The sequence below is a fragment of the Arvicanthis niloticus genome, chromosome 1 (assembly GCF_011762505.2).
Source record: "Arvicanthis niloticus isolate mArvNil1 chromosome 1, mArvNil1.pat.X, whole genome shotgun sequence".
Lineage (NCBI taxonomy): Eukaryota > Metazoa > Chordata > Mammalia > Rodentia > Muridae > Arvicanthis > Arvicanthis niloticus.
In genome coordinates, this window is record NC_047658.1 from 74662198 (window position 1) to 74677427 (window position 15230).

The 15230-nt window shown below is 41.6% G+C and overlaps 1 protein-coding gene across 1 annotated transcript; it reads right to left on the minus strand.

Annotated features, from left to right (window-relative positions):
- Positions 1-569: 569 nt before the first annotated feature.
- On the minus strand, positions 570-2301 carry Mrpl17 (mitochondrial ribosomal protein L17). Its single transcript, XM_034494946.2, has 3 exons — positions 2069-2301; positions 1710-1778; positions 570-1404 (listed from the first exon to the last, which is right to left on the minus strand). The coding sequence occupies exons 1-3, from the start codon at positions 2240-2242 to the stop codon at positions 1117-1119; spliced, it is 531 nt and encodes a 176-aa protein (XP_034350837.1). The 5' UTR covers positions 2243-2301; the 3' UTR covers positions 570-1116.
- Between the last annotated feature and the right edge of the window lie 12929 nt (positions 2302-15230).

Here is a 15230-nt window from a genome sequence, read left to right on the forward strand (position 1 = left end):
GTGACTTTGCCCAGAAACATTTCTCAGGTTTAGGGAGAATGCTCTTTGAAGATTCCTATACAGAGTTTCACACAGCTAAGTATCAGGAAACAATCTCTTGGGACTGAATGCTTGCTCTCATAGCAGCCTGTCAAAATCCTGTCAAGAAGGGGGAAGAGGCTCAGGTGGCTGCACCCTCCCTTGTGGATTGATAGGCAGTTAATGGTTGCTAAGGGAGGGAAATTTTCTTTAGCAGTATAGTCATTGGTAAGACACAATCACACACACAAAGAGACATGAAGTGGAAGAGGGACGAGTTGAAGTAGGCAGGACAATGGGGTACATGTGTGGTGGCGAGCATGGTCAAAAGACATTGGTAGTCATATATGAAGATACCAGGGTGAAACCTATTCTCATAGGATTCATAAACAGATTCTCATATATAACATAAAAAAAAAAAAACAAAAAAGGAATCCCAACGGTAGGTCTCTAGGCTGGACATCAAACAGTCACCATAGGAAAATAGTCTGGAGTCAAGCAACATAGGGCCTATCTAAATTAGTGTTAAGATAAGAAAACTGAGCCAGAAGTAGTGCCTCAAGCCTTTAATCCCAGCACTCAGGAGGCAGAGGCAGGTGGATTTCTTAGTTCAAGGCCAGCCTGCTCTACAAAGAGAGTTCCAGGACAGTCTAAGAAACTGTCTCAGAAAAACAAAATATAAACGAAGTGGCACTGTGTAGTGGCAAACACCTTCAAGCCCAGCACTTGGGAATCAGGGACAGGAGGACTGGTGCATGGTGGGAGCAGCCTGGATTACACAGCAGGAGCCCTCCCCACCCCAAAAAAGACAAAACCAACCAACCAATCAAACAAAAACCAAAGCAAATGGGGACTGTCTTAGGAAGCTGAGCATCTGGATGCCTCTTACTTCTCATAAATCCTAGGGAAGGAAAAGAAAATCACTATCTTATAATCACATCAAGAATTTTATCTACTGTACAAAGAGGATCATTTGAGTCAGCAGGGAGGTGTGAGCCTCACTATGAAGGTGCTTTACAATGCTACTTCCAGGTCTCGCACACTACAAGACCAAGACCCCCGAACAAGGCACCACACCTATGCACTCTCCAGCTCCAGTTAAGTCTTTGGTGTTTGAGCAGCATGGGAGCTGTGGAGGTTTGCTTCCTGGTTATGGTGCAGGTCCTGCTGCAGTCCCAGAAGCAGCTGGTTTAGGAGAGTAAGGTTGCTGTCTCTGTGAGGCAGAGGCAGGGGAGGGAGGCAGTTCCCCTTATATTCTATCACTGCCATCTTGGCCCGATCTTGCTCCTTCCGATTCGGGATCTGTAGCATTCTTGTGTAGTTCCCGTTCTGACCTTGGAACCGAGGCGCTAGCACTTTAAATAGCTTCGGGATCAAGTCCTTCTCCTAGATGGGGAGAGTTAATCAGAAAAAAATAGTCACCACTGTAGAGGCATTTAACTTTCGATTATTCCCAGAGGTGGGGTTCAAACCATCTCCACAGGCTTTCCCCACCACCCAATCGGGGCCAAGTCATACAGAAACATTTATTGGAAGTTATGTGGATGCACATCTTTTTCAGTTCAAATAAGAGAAACACGAGTCTAAACACCAGTCTAACTCTGGTACGTAAGCGAATGCCCCGGCTTAAATCTGCCAGATAACCGGTTGTCTAAGGATTCTTTCTTCACTAGCAGGCAGGGAGCACTCACAGTGAGCCAGAAGTCAGCCATACGCATGGCTCGTTCGTTGGTGTCTCCCAGCTTTCCATAATCGATGAGCTGCGAGGACAAAACACACGGATGCAACACGAGTAAGAACCGAGGCGCCCACCTCACTCTTCTAATGTCTTACCTTCCTCCAGTCATCCTACCAGCTAAGCTAATTCACGGCGCTCCTTCCTCCGCAGCCCCAACCAGCCTTCCATTTGCAGCGTGGGAGTGACGTGCTCAGCTGAGTGCCACACGGAATTCGCTACCGTGGAAAGGTCTCCCAGCGTGGCCATCCTCCCCACACCCGGCCAGCGCGGTGGTCTGAGGCTGGATCTGGCGGTGAATGGCTTGGCTCTCACCTTCTCCGCGTAGCCCCTCATCTCGTCCACGCGTGCCCATGTCGCCTCGATGCGTTCGTGGCGAACTAGGCCTGTAAGCAAGTTCCGCAGCAGGTGGATGCGGGACTCAGGACCAAGGCCCAGGCGGCGGTAGACGCGGCCGTGGGAGATGGCGGCAGCCAGCGACAGCCTCATGATCCCACCTTAGCCCCACCTCCCCGATGCCCGGAAAGGGAAACTCAGCAGCGCGCGCCGGTGGGTGGGTGGTGGTAAGAGGGGGGGCGGAGTCACTTCTCAGAGGACGCATGCGCAGTAGCTCGGCGCGTGGCAGGCGTGTTTGCGTGTGCGCAGCAGAGCCTGCCTAGCTGGCAGTCTGAGGGAGGGCGGCCCCACGCGTTGACGTTTCTGGAGCGGCGAGCTGGGCGGGCCTCACGGTCTGCGGGTGCTCGGTGGCGAGCTGGGGATCTCGGCGCCCCCTGCCGGGTTTTTCTTGCATTGCGTCGGCAGGCTGGGCTGATCTTGGCTAAGGCGCCTTCCGGGCGGAGCATGCTGGGAAAGTGAGTATCTGAGGAGAATTGCGTCTGACGGGTGGGGCCGTGGTTTGTGGCCCTCTTGCCTGAGGAGTTGCAGCCCTGGCTGGCTTCCCTGATGATGCTAGTTTAAACCCAGTTTTCATTAGTGATAGTGAGATGAATTATGTCCAGGAAAGCTGCAGGTATTACATTATTTTATTGACATAAATAAAAACCTAAGTTAGCACTAAACTAAAGTAATGGACAAATACTTGAAATTTTTAAAACATTTATTCTTCTCTCATACAATACACCTTGATTGCAACTTCCTCTTCCACCATTCCTCCCAGTCCCCACTCCCCTTTCTCCTCTTTCTCCCCCTAGAAAAGAGCAGGCCTCCCAGGGACATGAACCAAAGCACAAGCAGATACAACGAGACCAAGGCACAAACCCTCACTCACAAGTGTGGACAAGGAAACTCACTAGAAGGAAAAGGGTCCCAAGAGCAGGCAAGAGAGTCAGAGACCCATCTCCCTAAATTAGGAGTCCCCCCCAAACACCAAGACAACAAACTATAACACATTTGCAGACAACCTAGGGCAGAACCTTGAAGACTCTAAGATTGCCTTCCAGTCTGTGTGAGCCCCCATGAGCCCTGCTTAGTTGATTCTGCAGGTTGTGCTCACCGGTGTTCGACCCCTCTGGCTCCCACAGTTATTCTTCCCGGTCTTCCGCTGGGTTTCCCCGAGCTCCAAGGGAGGCCTTATGAAGGCCTCCAACCTAGGCTTTTTCTCCACTTAATGTTTTGTCAGTGGGCCTCTACATCTCCCATCAGTTGCCAGAGGCAGCCTCTCTGATGACGACTGAATTAGGCACCAATATGAATGTAGCAAAATATCACTAGGAACTATCTAATTGATTATTTTATTCATTTTTGGCGGTATGGTTTGGTTCTTCCCTAGGTCTCTGGGTGGATGAATACTTTTTCTTAAAAAAATTCTGTGTGTGTGTTCCCTTCCATTGCTCAGCAACCTTACTGCTCTTTGAAAACAGTTTTCCCGGAGGAATTGGGTGAAAATGCAATCTAATTCTAATATCTAACAAAATGATGATAATAGTAGGGCTTATTTAAAATTAACTCATCACAGTTGGAGTTACTAGAATATTGAGGGCAGAACAAATAAAAACGTTTCAAATGGAAAAGGAGTAATTCTTAAACGGTTTCATTTTAGAAAAATAAGTTTATGATCATATGCAATATGAAGAAGTTGAGGTGGCTCAGCGCTAAAGAGGGACCCAGAGTTTGATGGAATCAATATAACCCTTCAGATGGTATTTCACTCTGGAAATAGTGACAGGCTGTTTCCAACTTGGCTTACATTCTTTATGGTGTTCTGTCCCCTCCCTGCTCCATTTCCTTGTATTCTTAGTGAGGTGAACTGCCTGTTGCCGAAATTATAAAGTCCTTCAAGGTCAGAGAGGAACTGATTCATGCATTTGGCCTTCTTTCCTCTTTCCTCTTGCCTCCACTATCAAGCCAGCACCCTGCTTTTTTTGTCTTTTAAACCTTATAGTTTTTTTTTTTTTAAAAACACATCATCATCATCATTGTTATATTTTAAAAATTTGGTGTCCCTTGATAATTTTACCTTTACTTAGAAAAATTACCTTTTCATCATTCATTTCAAAGAAAATTATTTAGGTAGGCTTGTTAGCTAGCTTTCACCATGCTTCAGTATCAAGTTTTCATTCACTGTGAGTTTATGCGGTAAATTCATTTCTCCCATTACTTTTCACTACTGAGTCTAAATTATTAACAAGGTAAATCCACTACCACCCTCTCCTCCCACCCCCACCCCCACCCCCAGCCTGAATTCAGGAATGTCATCGACTGTACTGTTTGTAAACTATCTGATTTGCTTTTGCTTTGATCCCTTTTCTCACCCTGGTGGATTATTTCTTCACCCCTGGAAGTTGAATTTTTTCTTATTTCCCACTGACCTATTTTAGAAATCTGAGAGTTAGAAAACCTTTTAAAAAGAAGTGTGTGTGTGTGTGTGTGTGTGTATGTGTGTGTGTGCGTGTGTGCACACAGTCGCTATGTTATGTTTGAATGCAGATTCTCACGTGCTATGGTGTGAGTGTGGATGTTGGAGGACAAAATTTCAGAGTCTGTTCTGTTCTTCCACCAGGAGATTTGGGGTTGTCAGGCTTTTATGGCAAGTACTTTTACTTTCTGAGCTACATCACTGTCTCCAAAATTGGACAGTAGACACATCAGAAAAGACAATACATTTTGTTTTTGCTTGTTTTGAGACAGGGTCTTGCTACTCTGTAGCCTAGGCTCCCACTAGGGTTCACTGTGGAATGCAGATTGGTTTCAAACTCAAGCATTTGAATTGGCAATTCTCCTATCTCAGCCTACAGAATTCTGGGATTGCAGTCAGAATTACTTTGCCTAAGGAGCTATGACTGATTATTCAGTCTAAGCCTCTTTAAACACTTTTTGTGCCTTTTGATGAATATAAATGCTGTTCTCTGAAGAATAATCTTTTTAGGTATATGAATTAAATTAAAATACAAGGCATCACAAAGGAAGCAAATTATACTGTTATCAAGATATTTTCAAAGCTCTCCAAATTAGTGACTGTGATAATATGTGCTGTTTTTGTCAATATATGAAATAAAAAGATCTAGTGGTAGGTTTTGTAATTACTGTGTTGGTTTCTTTTTTTTTTTTGGTTTTTCGAGACAGGGTTTCTCTGTGTAGCTCTGGCTGTCCTGGAGCTCACTCTGTAGACCAGGCTGGCCTCGAACTCAGAAATCCGCCTGCCTCTGCCTCCCAAGTGCTGGGACTAAAGGCATGTGCCACCACCACCCAGCATTACTGTGGTTTTTAAAGTAGTGATGAATATAAGTGATATTTTAAGGTATTTATAACAACTGCTAACTGATAAGAAAATTACCGATTTATGCTGGTGAAGTACAATTGTTAGTAATATTACTGCAGTTTGTTACTCATGTACAAATTGAAGAAAAAATTATATTTCATTTACAATTCATTGAAATTTCATTTCAATAAAAACAAAGACATTTTCCTTCTACCCAAGTACATGAACTTACTGAGTTTTATTCATTGACTCCCTTTGGTTCTGTGGCCTTCCTGTTAGAAGCAACTGCATTATTGTGCAGACAGAACTGAGGAAGATCCCTGTGAAAACAAGTAAAAAGAAACTGCTTTTTTGGAAAGAGAAGAACTACATTAAATCGTAGCATAGTTTAGCAATACTCAAGTGTGTGCATCTACCCCTACCCACAGCATCTTTCACTTACTCAATAAATGAGCATAAAAGCTTGCAATGTGCTGTTGGGGATTCACAGGGCAACTGCCTTCTTATCTGTGTATCGAATGGGTAGCTAAACATCTGATAAACAAGTGGAGGTCATTTTACATGCATAGAAAGGACAGTGTATCCTTCAGTATCTGCTCCATTTTTTGTCTCTGTTTTCATGTATGTCCTTTTGGGTCTGGGTTACCTCACTCAGGCTGATATTTTCTAGTTCCATCCATTTGCCTACAGAATCTGTGAAGTCATTTTCTTTTTCTTTTTGTTTTTTGATACAGGGTTTCTCCGTGTAGTCCTGGCTGTCCTGATACTCACTCTGTAGACCAGGCTGGCCTCAAACTCAGAAATCCACCTGCCTCTGCCTCCCAAGTGCTGGGATTAAAGGCATGTGCCACCACTGCCTGGCAGTGTGAAGTTGTTTTTAATAGCTGAGTAGTATTTCATTGTATACATGTATCACATTTTCTGTATCCATTCTTCCGTTAAGGGACATCTGGGTTGTTTCTAGCTTCTGGCTGTTATAAATAAGGCTACTATGAACATAGTGGAGCATGTGTCCTTATTATATGTTGGAGTCTCTTTTGGGTATATGCCCAGTAGTGATGTAGCTGGGTCTTCAGGTAGAAGTATTTCTAATTTTCTGAGGATCCTCCAGATTGATTTCTAGGGTGGTTGTACCAGCTCACAATCCTACCAGCAATGGAGGGGTGTTCCTCTCAGATTGCAACCCCATAGGAAGAACAACAATATCAACTAACTGGACCTGTCAGAGCTCCTAGGGACTAAACCACCTATCAAAGAGTATAGATGGATGGGTCCATAGCTTCTACTACATATGTAGCAGAGGACCACCTTATCTGGCATCAAGGGGAGGGGAGGTGCTTGGTCCTGTGGAGGTTTGTTGCCCCAGGGAAGGGGGATGCTAGAGGGGTGATACGGAAGTGGGTAGGTGGGGAGGCAAAGCAGAGGGAGATAGGATGGGGAGTTTGTGAAGGGAAGACCGGGAAGGGGAAACAACATTTGAAATGTAAATAAATAAAATAATCAATAAAAATTAAATAGCAATGCAGCCAAACTAGCACAAATCTGTTGTATTTTAGTTAAAAATGTAAAAGAGAAAAATTTTATACCTGTAGTCTTATATTTTTCAAAACCTACTTCAATAAGGGTTCTTAAACACTTTAACCTCCTTTCTAGCCCGGCACCTACAGCAGAAAGGAAAAGTTAACAGGACAAAGGAGGATGTGGATCTGTTTAGAAATAGTTCTTTTGTGGGTGATTCCAATCTTTGTTGTCAGGATGCAACAGTTCAGTTCACACAAATCAGCAACAGTAGTTCGATCCACTCACAAACACCATTCACAAATCAGCAATGGCAGATTGATGCAGAAGAAACAGTGAGGCTCTGCCAATTGGCCTGAGTCTTCAGAAGTGGCAAGAAGCCTCTGGAATACCACCAGAAGTCCTTTGGTGCATTTCTCTCTACAAAGTCCATTTTTTAAACCTTTCTTTTACTTCCTCTATTTTTTTAAAAAAATTGGATATTTTATTTATTTACATTTCAGATGTTATCCCCTTTCCCCATTTTCCCCTCGCCCCAGAAACTCCTTATCCCATCCCCCCTCCTGATACTTCTATGAGGGTATGCCCCCACCCATCCACCCACTCACCCTTCCCTGCCCTTGAATTCCCCCACACTGGGGCATCCAGCCTTCTTGGGTCTAAGGACCTCCTCTCCACCAATGCCTGACAAGGCCATCCTCCCCTACATATGGAGCCATGGGTCCTTCTGAGGCTGGCGGTTTAGACCCTGGGAGCTTTGGTCGGTTGGTATTGTCACTTTTCCAATGGGGTCACAAGCCCCTTCAGCTCCTTCAGTCTTCTCTCTGCATCCTTCATTGGGGACTCCATGATCAATACAAAGTCCTGACAAATGATGATCAGTGAAGAAGGTAAAGTGAACCAATGCCATACGGTAGTCAGTGAAGACCAACATCAGCAAAGCCTAACAAAGACCATCAGAGTGGCAAGGTGAACCTATGCCACACAGTGTCATCCACTGTCTGTTGGTTTATATTTATACTCTTTCCAAATATCATGTGTTCTCTCAACTGTCTGCTCTAGCAAAACACCACATGTCCTTTTTCCAGGCAGCTTCCAGAAAAAACCACATGACTGTTCTCAGCAAAACATCCTCCCATGTGTCTGCCACAGCAAAACATCCTCTCATAAGACAGTTTCCAGTAACACATCACATGACACAACTGAGTCTCCAAAGAAACCAGAAATTTCCACTTCATATACCCTTGATAGTCTTAGTCCATGAGGGCCATTCTCTGATATGGTATTAATAAAGGTCTCTAAAGATGTCCATATCCTAATCTACAGGACTTGTGAATATGATAAATGAAAATATGACTGCATATACAATGTACTGTCATTGGCCTGTCATAGTAGAGCTGGCTCAACTACATACGGTGGCTTCCTGATTAGGGTTACTATCGCTGTGATGAAACACCATGCCCAAAGCAACTTGGAAAAGAAAGGGTTTTAGTATAGCCTATTCTTTAAGTAACAGTCCATCATTGAGAATAGTCAAGGCAGCAACTCAAGCAGGGCAGAAAACTGGAGAGAGGTGCTGATACAGAGGCCACGGAGGGGTACTACTTACTGGTTTGCTTCTCATGGCTTGCTTAGCCTAATTTCTTCTAGAACCCAGTGTGGTTGTTGGAATAGAAATGGCTCACATAGACTTAGGTGTCTGAATGCTTGGTTATAGGGAGTGGCACTGTTAGGAGCTGTGGCCTTATTGGAGTAGGTATGGCCTTCTTGGAGGAAGTGGGTCACTTGGGACAGTCTAAGAAATTCAAGTCTGGCCAATGTGTCTCAGTCTCCTTTTGCTGCCTGTGGATCAAGATGTACAATTCTTTTTCCAGCACCATGTCTGCCTGCATGCTGCCGTGTTTTCTGCCACAATGATAACAAACTAAATTTCGGAAACTGTAAAGCCAGCCCTAATGAAATGGTTTTCTTTTTAAGAGTTGCCATGGTATGGTCTCTTCACAGCAATAAAACCCCAACTAAGATACTCAGTACCACCTGTCTAGGGATGGCGCCACTCACAATAGGCTGGGACCTCCCCCGTCAATCACTAATTGAGAAAATGCCTTCCAGCTGGCCTTTTTGGAGGCATTTTTTCAATTGAGGTTTCTTCCTTTCAGATAACTCTAGCTTGTGTCAAGTTGACATAAAACTAGCTATCACTGGCAGTATGGACAAACGGACCCATTTGTAGGATGGAGGATGTAGCAGTAAACTTGAGTATAATCCTTTCTCATGACAAAACTGCCTCACTAACAGCCAATTCAGTAGCAGTGTCCTGAAGGATACTTAGATGGCAAAAGAGCTATGCACAAGAGACCACCAGATGGCGCTATTGCAACACAAAAAGACTGAGGAAGCTTTGTGCCAGGAGATTGCAAAAACAGTGTTTCTACCAAACCTGGGTAGAAGAGAAGGAAAGGAATAGTCTGAGGGATCAAGCATTATTTTATCTGATAGAAATTTGATTCATCCTTGAATATATACACAGAACTGTCAGATTAATTTAAGTTTAAACTAGATGGAATAGTTACTGTTTTTTTCTCCTGCTAATCAGTGAATGGGGACTTGGACAAGATATTAGATTATTGAATAAAAAGAATAAAATATTCTTGTACACGATTTCAGATGTAGTTCCAGATTGCTCTTCTTCAAGGCTGTTGAGGTTTCTTCTTTTAAAGGTCTTTAGAAGACGAGGGAAAGGATCAGAGAGTGCATGTCAGTTGACCTCTTCCTCCCTCCTCTAGTTTATGTTTCCTGATTTGTCTCTGAGTTTTTGGAAATTTGGAGAGATTTGAACTTGTATCAATAGATCTTTCACACTTAAATGATTGTCCCTTCTTCCTTGTAGAGAATGTTTTCTGGTTCGGAGGGTTTCTAATAAAGACCCCTATTAAGTGTGAGAAGGTCCGTTAAGTATCAGGTTCTGTAATAGATACAGGGTACACGAAGAAGAAAAATCCAGCCATGTTCTGCACACATAGAGTAAGAGAAACAGGGACAGACTGTTATGACTGTCATTGCAGAAAAATACTACCTTTTCCCTAGACTCATATCCAGGGCAAACCTGACTTATAAGCATTATTTCTTTATCTTTTGCCAACATTTTGTCTTGCATTTAAATGACCTAACCATACTTTAATCTGTTTTCTGTGTTCTTGATGTCATTTGTATACATTTCTTGAAAAAGATTTATGTAGTTCAATTCACTGAGTCATGGCAAAATTATGCATCTATAGGTAGTGTTAAGTTGTGCAAAGTTATATGTTCACACATGCTAACTGCAATTTGATTTAAAGCAGGGAAGTTTAGGAACATCAGTTGTTTATCAGAATGGATCTGATAACCATGTATACAGGAATATGATAGAGGTGTTTAATTATTAAACTATATCAATATTTGTTGATCTAGAAAAGTGTTTGTAGTAGATTTTTTTTTAATTGGGGAAGGAGACTGATATGAGAGAGTGTGTAAAAATGCCAGGTATACAAAATCATGTTTTTAACCTGGAAGGAGAATAAGCATTAAAATGTGCATAGAGGGAGTGATTTTACATTTTAATGTTTCCCCACAATTTTGAATTTTCAAGTGAATGAATTATTCTAATAGAAAAAAGAAAACACAAACTTTCAAATATTTCACCAGTATTTGATTTTTTTCCAACTTAAATTTTTTTTCATTGTATAGTGATTTTTTCTCTCCCAACTTTACCTCATCTTTTTTTGAAATAGGGTTTCATTTTGTAGCCCAGGCTGTCTTTAAACTCTTGATTATTTCACCTTAGTGTCTTGACTGCTGGGACTACAGACTTCTGCCACCACATCTGGCTACATTGTGATTGCAAATGTTTCAAAGCTATGTGGCAAAGTCTGGAGATAATTTTTTTTTTATCATGGCTGTTGGGAATTGTATCAGCATTCTGTACGTAGAGTTTAGATCTGCTTAGCTCCCTGTAATGTGTAGGATAGTCCACCACAACTAGGAATTATCTGGCCTTAATCGTTTTTAGTGATGAAATTGAATTATCTTGGGATTCTTTATCTTGCTAAAACTCAATACCACCATCTGGTGGTTTCATAGGGGCCTGCAACTTTAGTTTTGCTTCAGCTGGAATCTGAATGAACTAAAGTCTCAGAAGTGGAAAGCCTGTAAGAACAATCATTATAGTTAGATTATGAGATACATAAGTGTAGTGAAAATTTTGAAATTTTGGTTTCTTTAAAAAACACAGAAATATTATAAGAATGTGTTTTTGTTTTAATCCCAGGTGTGGGATATGGGACTGCTTTGGACTGACTGCAGCAACTGACTGTGATTTGCCTTGTGCTCTTACAGGGATATGATTTTTCTAGCTGCAGATAGTTTCTGTGTTTGTGTGACATTTGAATTTTAGAGACTTTTTAGAGTGTATATGAGTGCTAGGGCCCAGAAAAGAGTTATGGCTTGTTATGTAGTTGTGCATAAAGAAGAAACAACAAGAAGAAATCAGGTATTTGATGGCAAAGATCCAACTTACCTCAGGGAACTTGATGCTACACTAATCAGCAGGAAGTAGTTTAATGGTCCCCCTACTTCCAACCTTTGCCTTTATTCCAGGAGCTCTTTCCTCTATCCTTTTTTTCTGTTCTATATACTGTTAGGGAATTGAAAGGGTAGAGAAGGGGTGGAGAAGGGTGGAAGAAGAACCCACAGAGTAGCAATGCCAACCTCACATAAGCAGCAGGGAACTCATAGTTGAGAAGGTGTTTGAAACTCTTACTAAGATTCTTAGTTTCTCCTGCAGTTACCTGTGCCTTAAAGTTTACATCACACTTTTCATTTTCTCTTCCCATTGGGATTGTAGAGACCCAATAACTAGATGTCAAGTCAAAGGAGCTTTTGAAAAGGAGAGGTGAACACGTGCTCCAATCCCTAGCCCAGAAGCTATCTCCAATTGATAACTACTTGCAAACAAAAAAATTGAGTTTCTCCAAGGGAGTTTCACTGGGTAAATAAACAACTCTTAAGGGTGGGCCCCGTTCCTTGTCATAGAGAGAAAGCCTTCGGATGGATGAAGAGAATCTCTACTTGCATCAATAGGTCTCTTCCATCACATAACGTGATAAAGCTTTAGTATCAACAGGAGTAATTCCAGCATGAAGCACAGGGGGAGCAAGGCGAGGCTCCTATTTAGTCCCACTTTAACCATTACTTCCATTTCTCTTCTAAGGAATGCCTTTGCAAGACCTCTGCTGTTTACCTTGTTGGCAATTCAAAGGCACGTGGCAAAAAAGATCTGAACTTGCTCTGTTAGTCAGTTTGATCTTTCTTTTTTGTCTGCTTTTCTAATCACTTGCTGATGAGTTTCCTACCCAGCAGCTATGTCTCGTGATCCTCCCTAATACTTTAAAGAGGGAAAAGGGCTTATTTTGGTTGTCTTGGTCACTATCTGGTAGCACGTTGGAGAGATTGTTAGGTCATGAAGGTGCCAACCTCATAAATGGGTTGCTTTATTGATAAATTTTTAGCTGAATGATATCTGAAGAGGCGGGGGCTATTTAGAGGAAATAGCCGTTGGAACCAGCCTTTGAGGGATATATTTTGTTCCTGAACCCTTCTATCCTATTCTGCATCCTGGCCACCATTTAAGGAGCAGTCTTGTTCTGTCATATACTCCTTGCCATATTTGTTTGGCCTTACCACAGGCCCAAAGCAATGGAGCCAAGTGACCATGGACTAAAACCTCTAAAATTGAGCTCTAAAGACATTTCCCCTCATTTAAATCTGTTTTCTCAGGTGTTTGTCACATCAGTGAAAAGCTAGCATGTGCCTAGTACTCAGTTCCCTGCTTGCTGGTGACTCGGGGAAGGCTTGGAGTGGATAGGATTCTCTCCCCTCAGATTTGGGGAGAGAATTTTAGGTTGCTCTTATTTTCCTTTTGTGTTATATCTTTATGATTCACAACTGTTGTTCATGTTTATTTCTATTTAGCAATCTTTACTTAAGGACCATTACTAGGGCCTTAAGGATGTTACCCATTAGTTTATGAAGAGGAAGGTGCTGAAACAGTTGTGAGAAGTATTTGTTACAGATAAACAAGGAAGGGCAGAAGGAAGTCTTGGTAAGGGAAAAAGCTGAAGGGTGATGCAGGCTTCATAAACTTTCTTGAATCAGGTAGAAGCTCTATGGTAGGTGAAGACCATCAGAGCATCCTGTGTTAGGTTGCATGGTTGGGTCTTTGTGCCTTGTTCAGTGTGTACAGAGAGCCCCAGGAAGGGCATGACCTCCAGTAAAGAGGCTTTGTATGTTTGAGGCAGATCTGAACAACTTGACAGCTGAAGAGTGGATGCTTGCTTCACTCTTCTCACTCAGCCAGCAAGTTCTTCCTTGAAGTAGAAGTTTGGAGAAGCATTTCTGTTTTACTGTTGAGGAGTTGATACAGCCTACTCTATGGATCAAACATAATTGTTCCAAAAATAAGAAACTATTAGGGAGACTGTTTATAGGAAGACATGCCCAGATTCACATATTTTCTGATTTAGGATAAATGCGAATTTTTATCATTTGGGCTATATTAGGATTAATGGTAATATTGGAAGTTTTCTGATAGCTGTGGTCAAAGAAATCTAATAATGCATGTATTCTGTCCTTCCTCCATTTTCCATACCCATTTTGAACTTGGAAGTTTTATTTCTATTTTCTAAAAATAATACCATGTTTAGAGGGAAAAAATCAGAGAAAAGAATAGTTCTACTACTTGGTTCCAAATGTAGAATTTTGACCTGCTTTTTCATGAATTTTTAATTGAGTACTATATAAGCATAAACATATTCAAGCATAATAACAACAATAATTATAATATTAAAAACCTATATAATTCTGCTAATGTGATTTTTGCTATTCTTGTAGCTGCTACTGCTTACTACTAACATTAAAACACATACCGTGTGCCAGGCACATATATTTTATTAAGTTATTTTCATACCTGGGTGTTGTTATTTTGTAGATGAAGAAAATGAGGCAGAGGTGGTAAATTTATTCAGAGTCACATGACTCAGAGTGTATGCATGGCTAAGAAGTCTAAGTTAGGAGTGTGATGCTTTTTTTTTTTTTTTTTGGTTTTTCGAGTCAGGGTTTCTCTGTGTAGCCCTGGCTGTCCTGGAACTCACTCTGTAGACCAGGCTGGCCTCGAACTCAGAAATCCACCTGCCTCTGCCTCCCAAGTGCTGGGGAGTGTGATGCTCTTAAGTAGAGCTGCAGGACAGCTTCCCTAGTTCTCAGCACCTACATTATACCTACAACTTTACAACTTTATGTATAATCGTTCCCTTCCCCCCACTCCCTTTTTTAGACAGTCTTCCTATGTAGTTCAGGATGGCTTCAAATACTGGATTCTTTTGCCTCTGCCTTCTTAGTGCTAGAATAGTAAGCATGTGCCATCATACCTGGTTCCTTTCTCTTCTTGATTTCCCTTTCTTTAAGAATTTACTTGTGTGTAAAACTATGCTTCTGAGGAATCCAAAACAGCATTTTATAATAATAAATAGTAATTGTTGCAGTTATTTTGTTAAGTACTTGGTTGATTAATATTGGAATCATTGTAACTATTAATAAATTTCCCAAAGACTTCAATAATCTGAAGTGTATTTAAACTATTAAGTTATAATCACAGTTGTTAGGGATCAACTATATCATCTAATGTGATTTCCCAAGGAATCATATTGAGTATTACTCCTAGTGAGGAGTGGATGAGGCTGTTTAAGCCTTTCAGTGTGTCCTAGTAAAACTTTATTTGAAAGGAAAAGAGTAAGAAGAGGCACTATAATGTAATAACTTAAGCTTATGTATGCATAGTTGCTCTCTGTGTTTCTATTTTATTTGTAGATGTCTCTATTTTACTTGCAGTGGTTGATTTATTTCCTCAAAAAGCATTAGAAATCTGTTTCACTGTTGAGGTACCTGTGAGGGCACAGTGACTATGTTCTCATAGGCACCATTATTACAATGATGGCAGTGATAGTGATTATGAGAATATCTGGGATGATATCACACATCTCCTTTGCTCTCTTGTCAACTCATGTAGCACAGTGCTAATGTGAAATGTTAAATTGTTTTTCTAGATAACACTGAGGTGTTGGAATGAAGAGAATTGCAACTTTGAGGGGAAGGTGAAATAAAATGTGCTTTGCAGATTTTTTTCTCCAAAGTCCAAATAAAAAGCATTAAAGATGTAGTTTTTAGACA

Bases quoted from the DNA above. Each gene is read 5' to 3' on its own strand.
- Mrpl17 (XM_034494946.2), bottom strand. From the start codon at position 2,242: ATGAGGCTGTCGCTGGCTGCCGCCATCTCCCACGGCCGCGTCTACCGC. The intron at 1,779-2,068 runs GTGAGAGCCAAG...TTGTCCTCGCAG, and splicing joins TGAGGGGCTACGCGGAGAAG to CTCATCGATTATGGAAAGCT. The intron at 1,405-1,709 runs GTGAGTGCTCCC...CTCCCCATCTAG, and splicing joins TGGCTGACTTCTGGCTCACT to GAGAAGGACTTGATCCCGAA.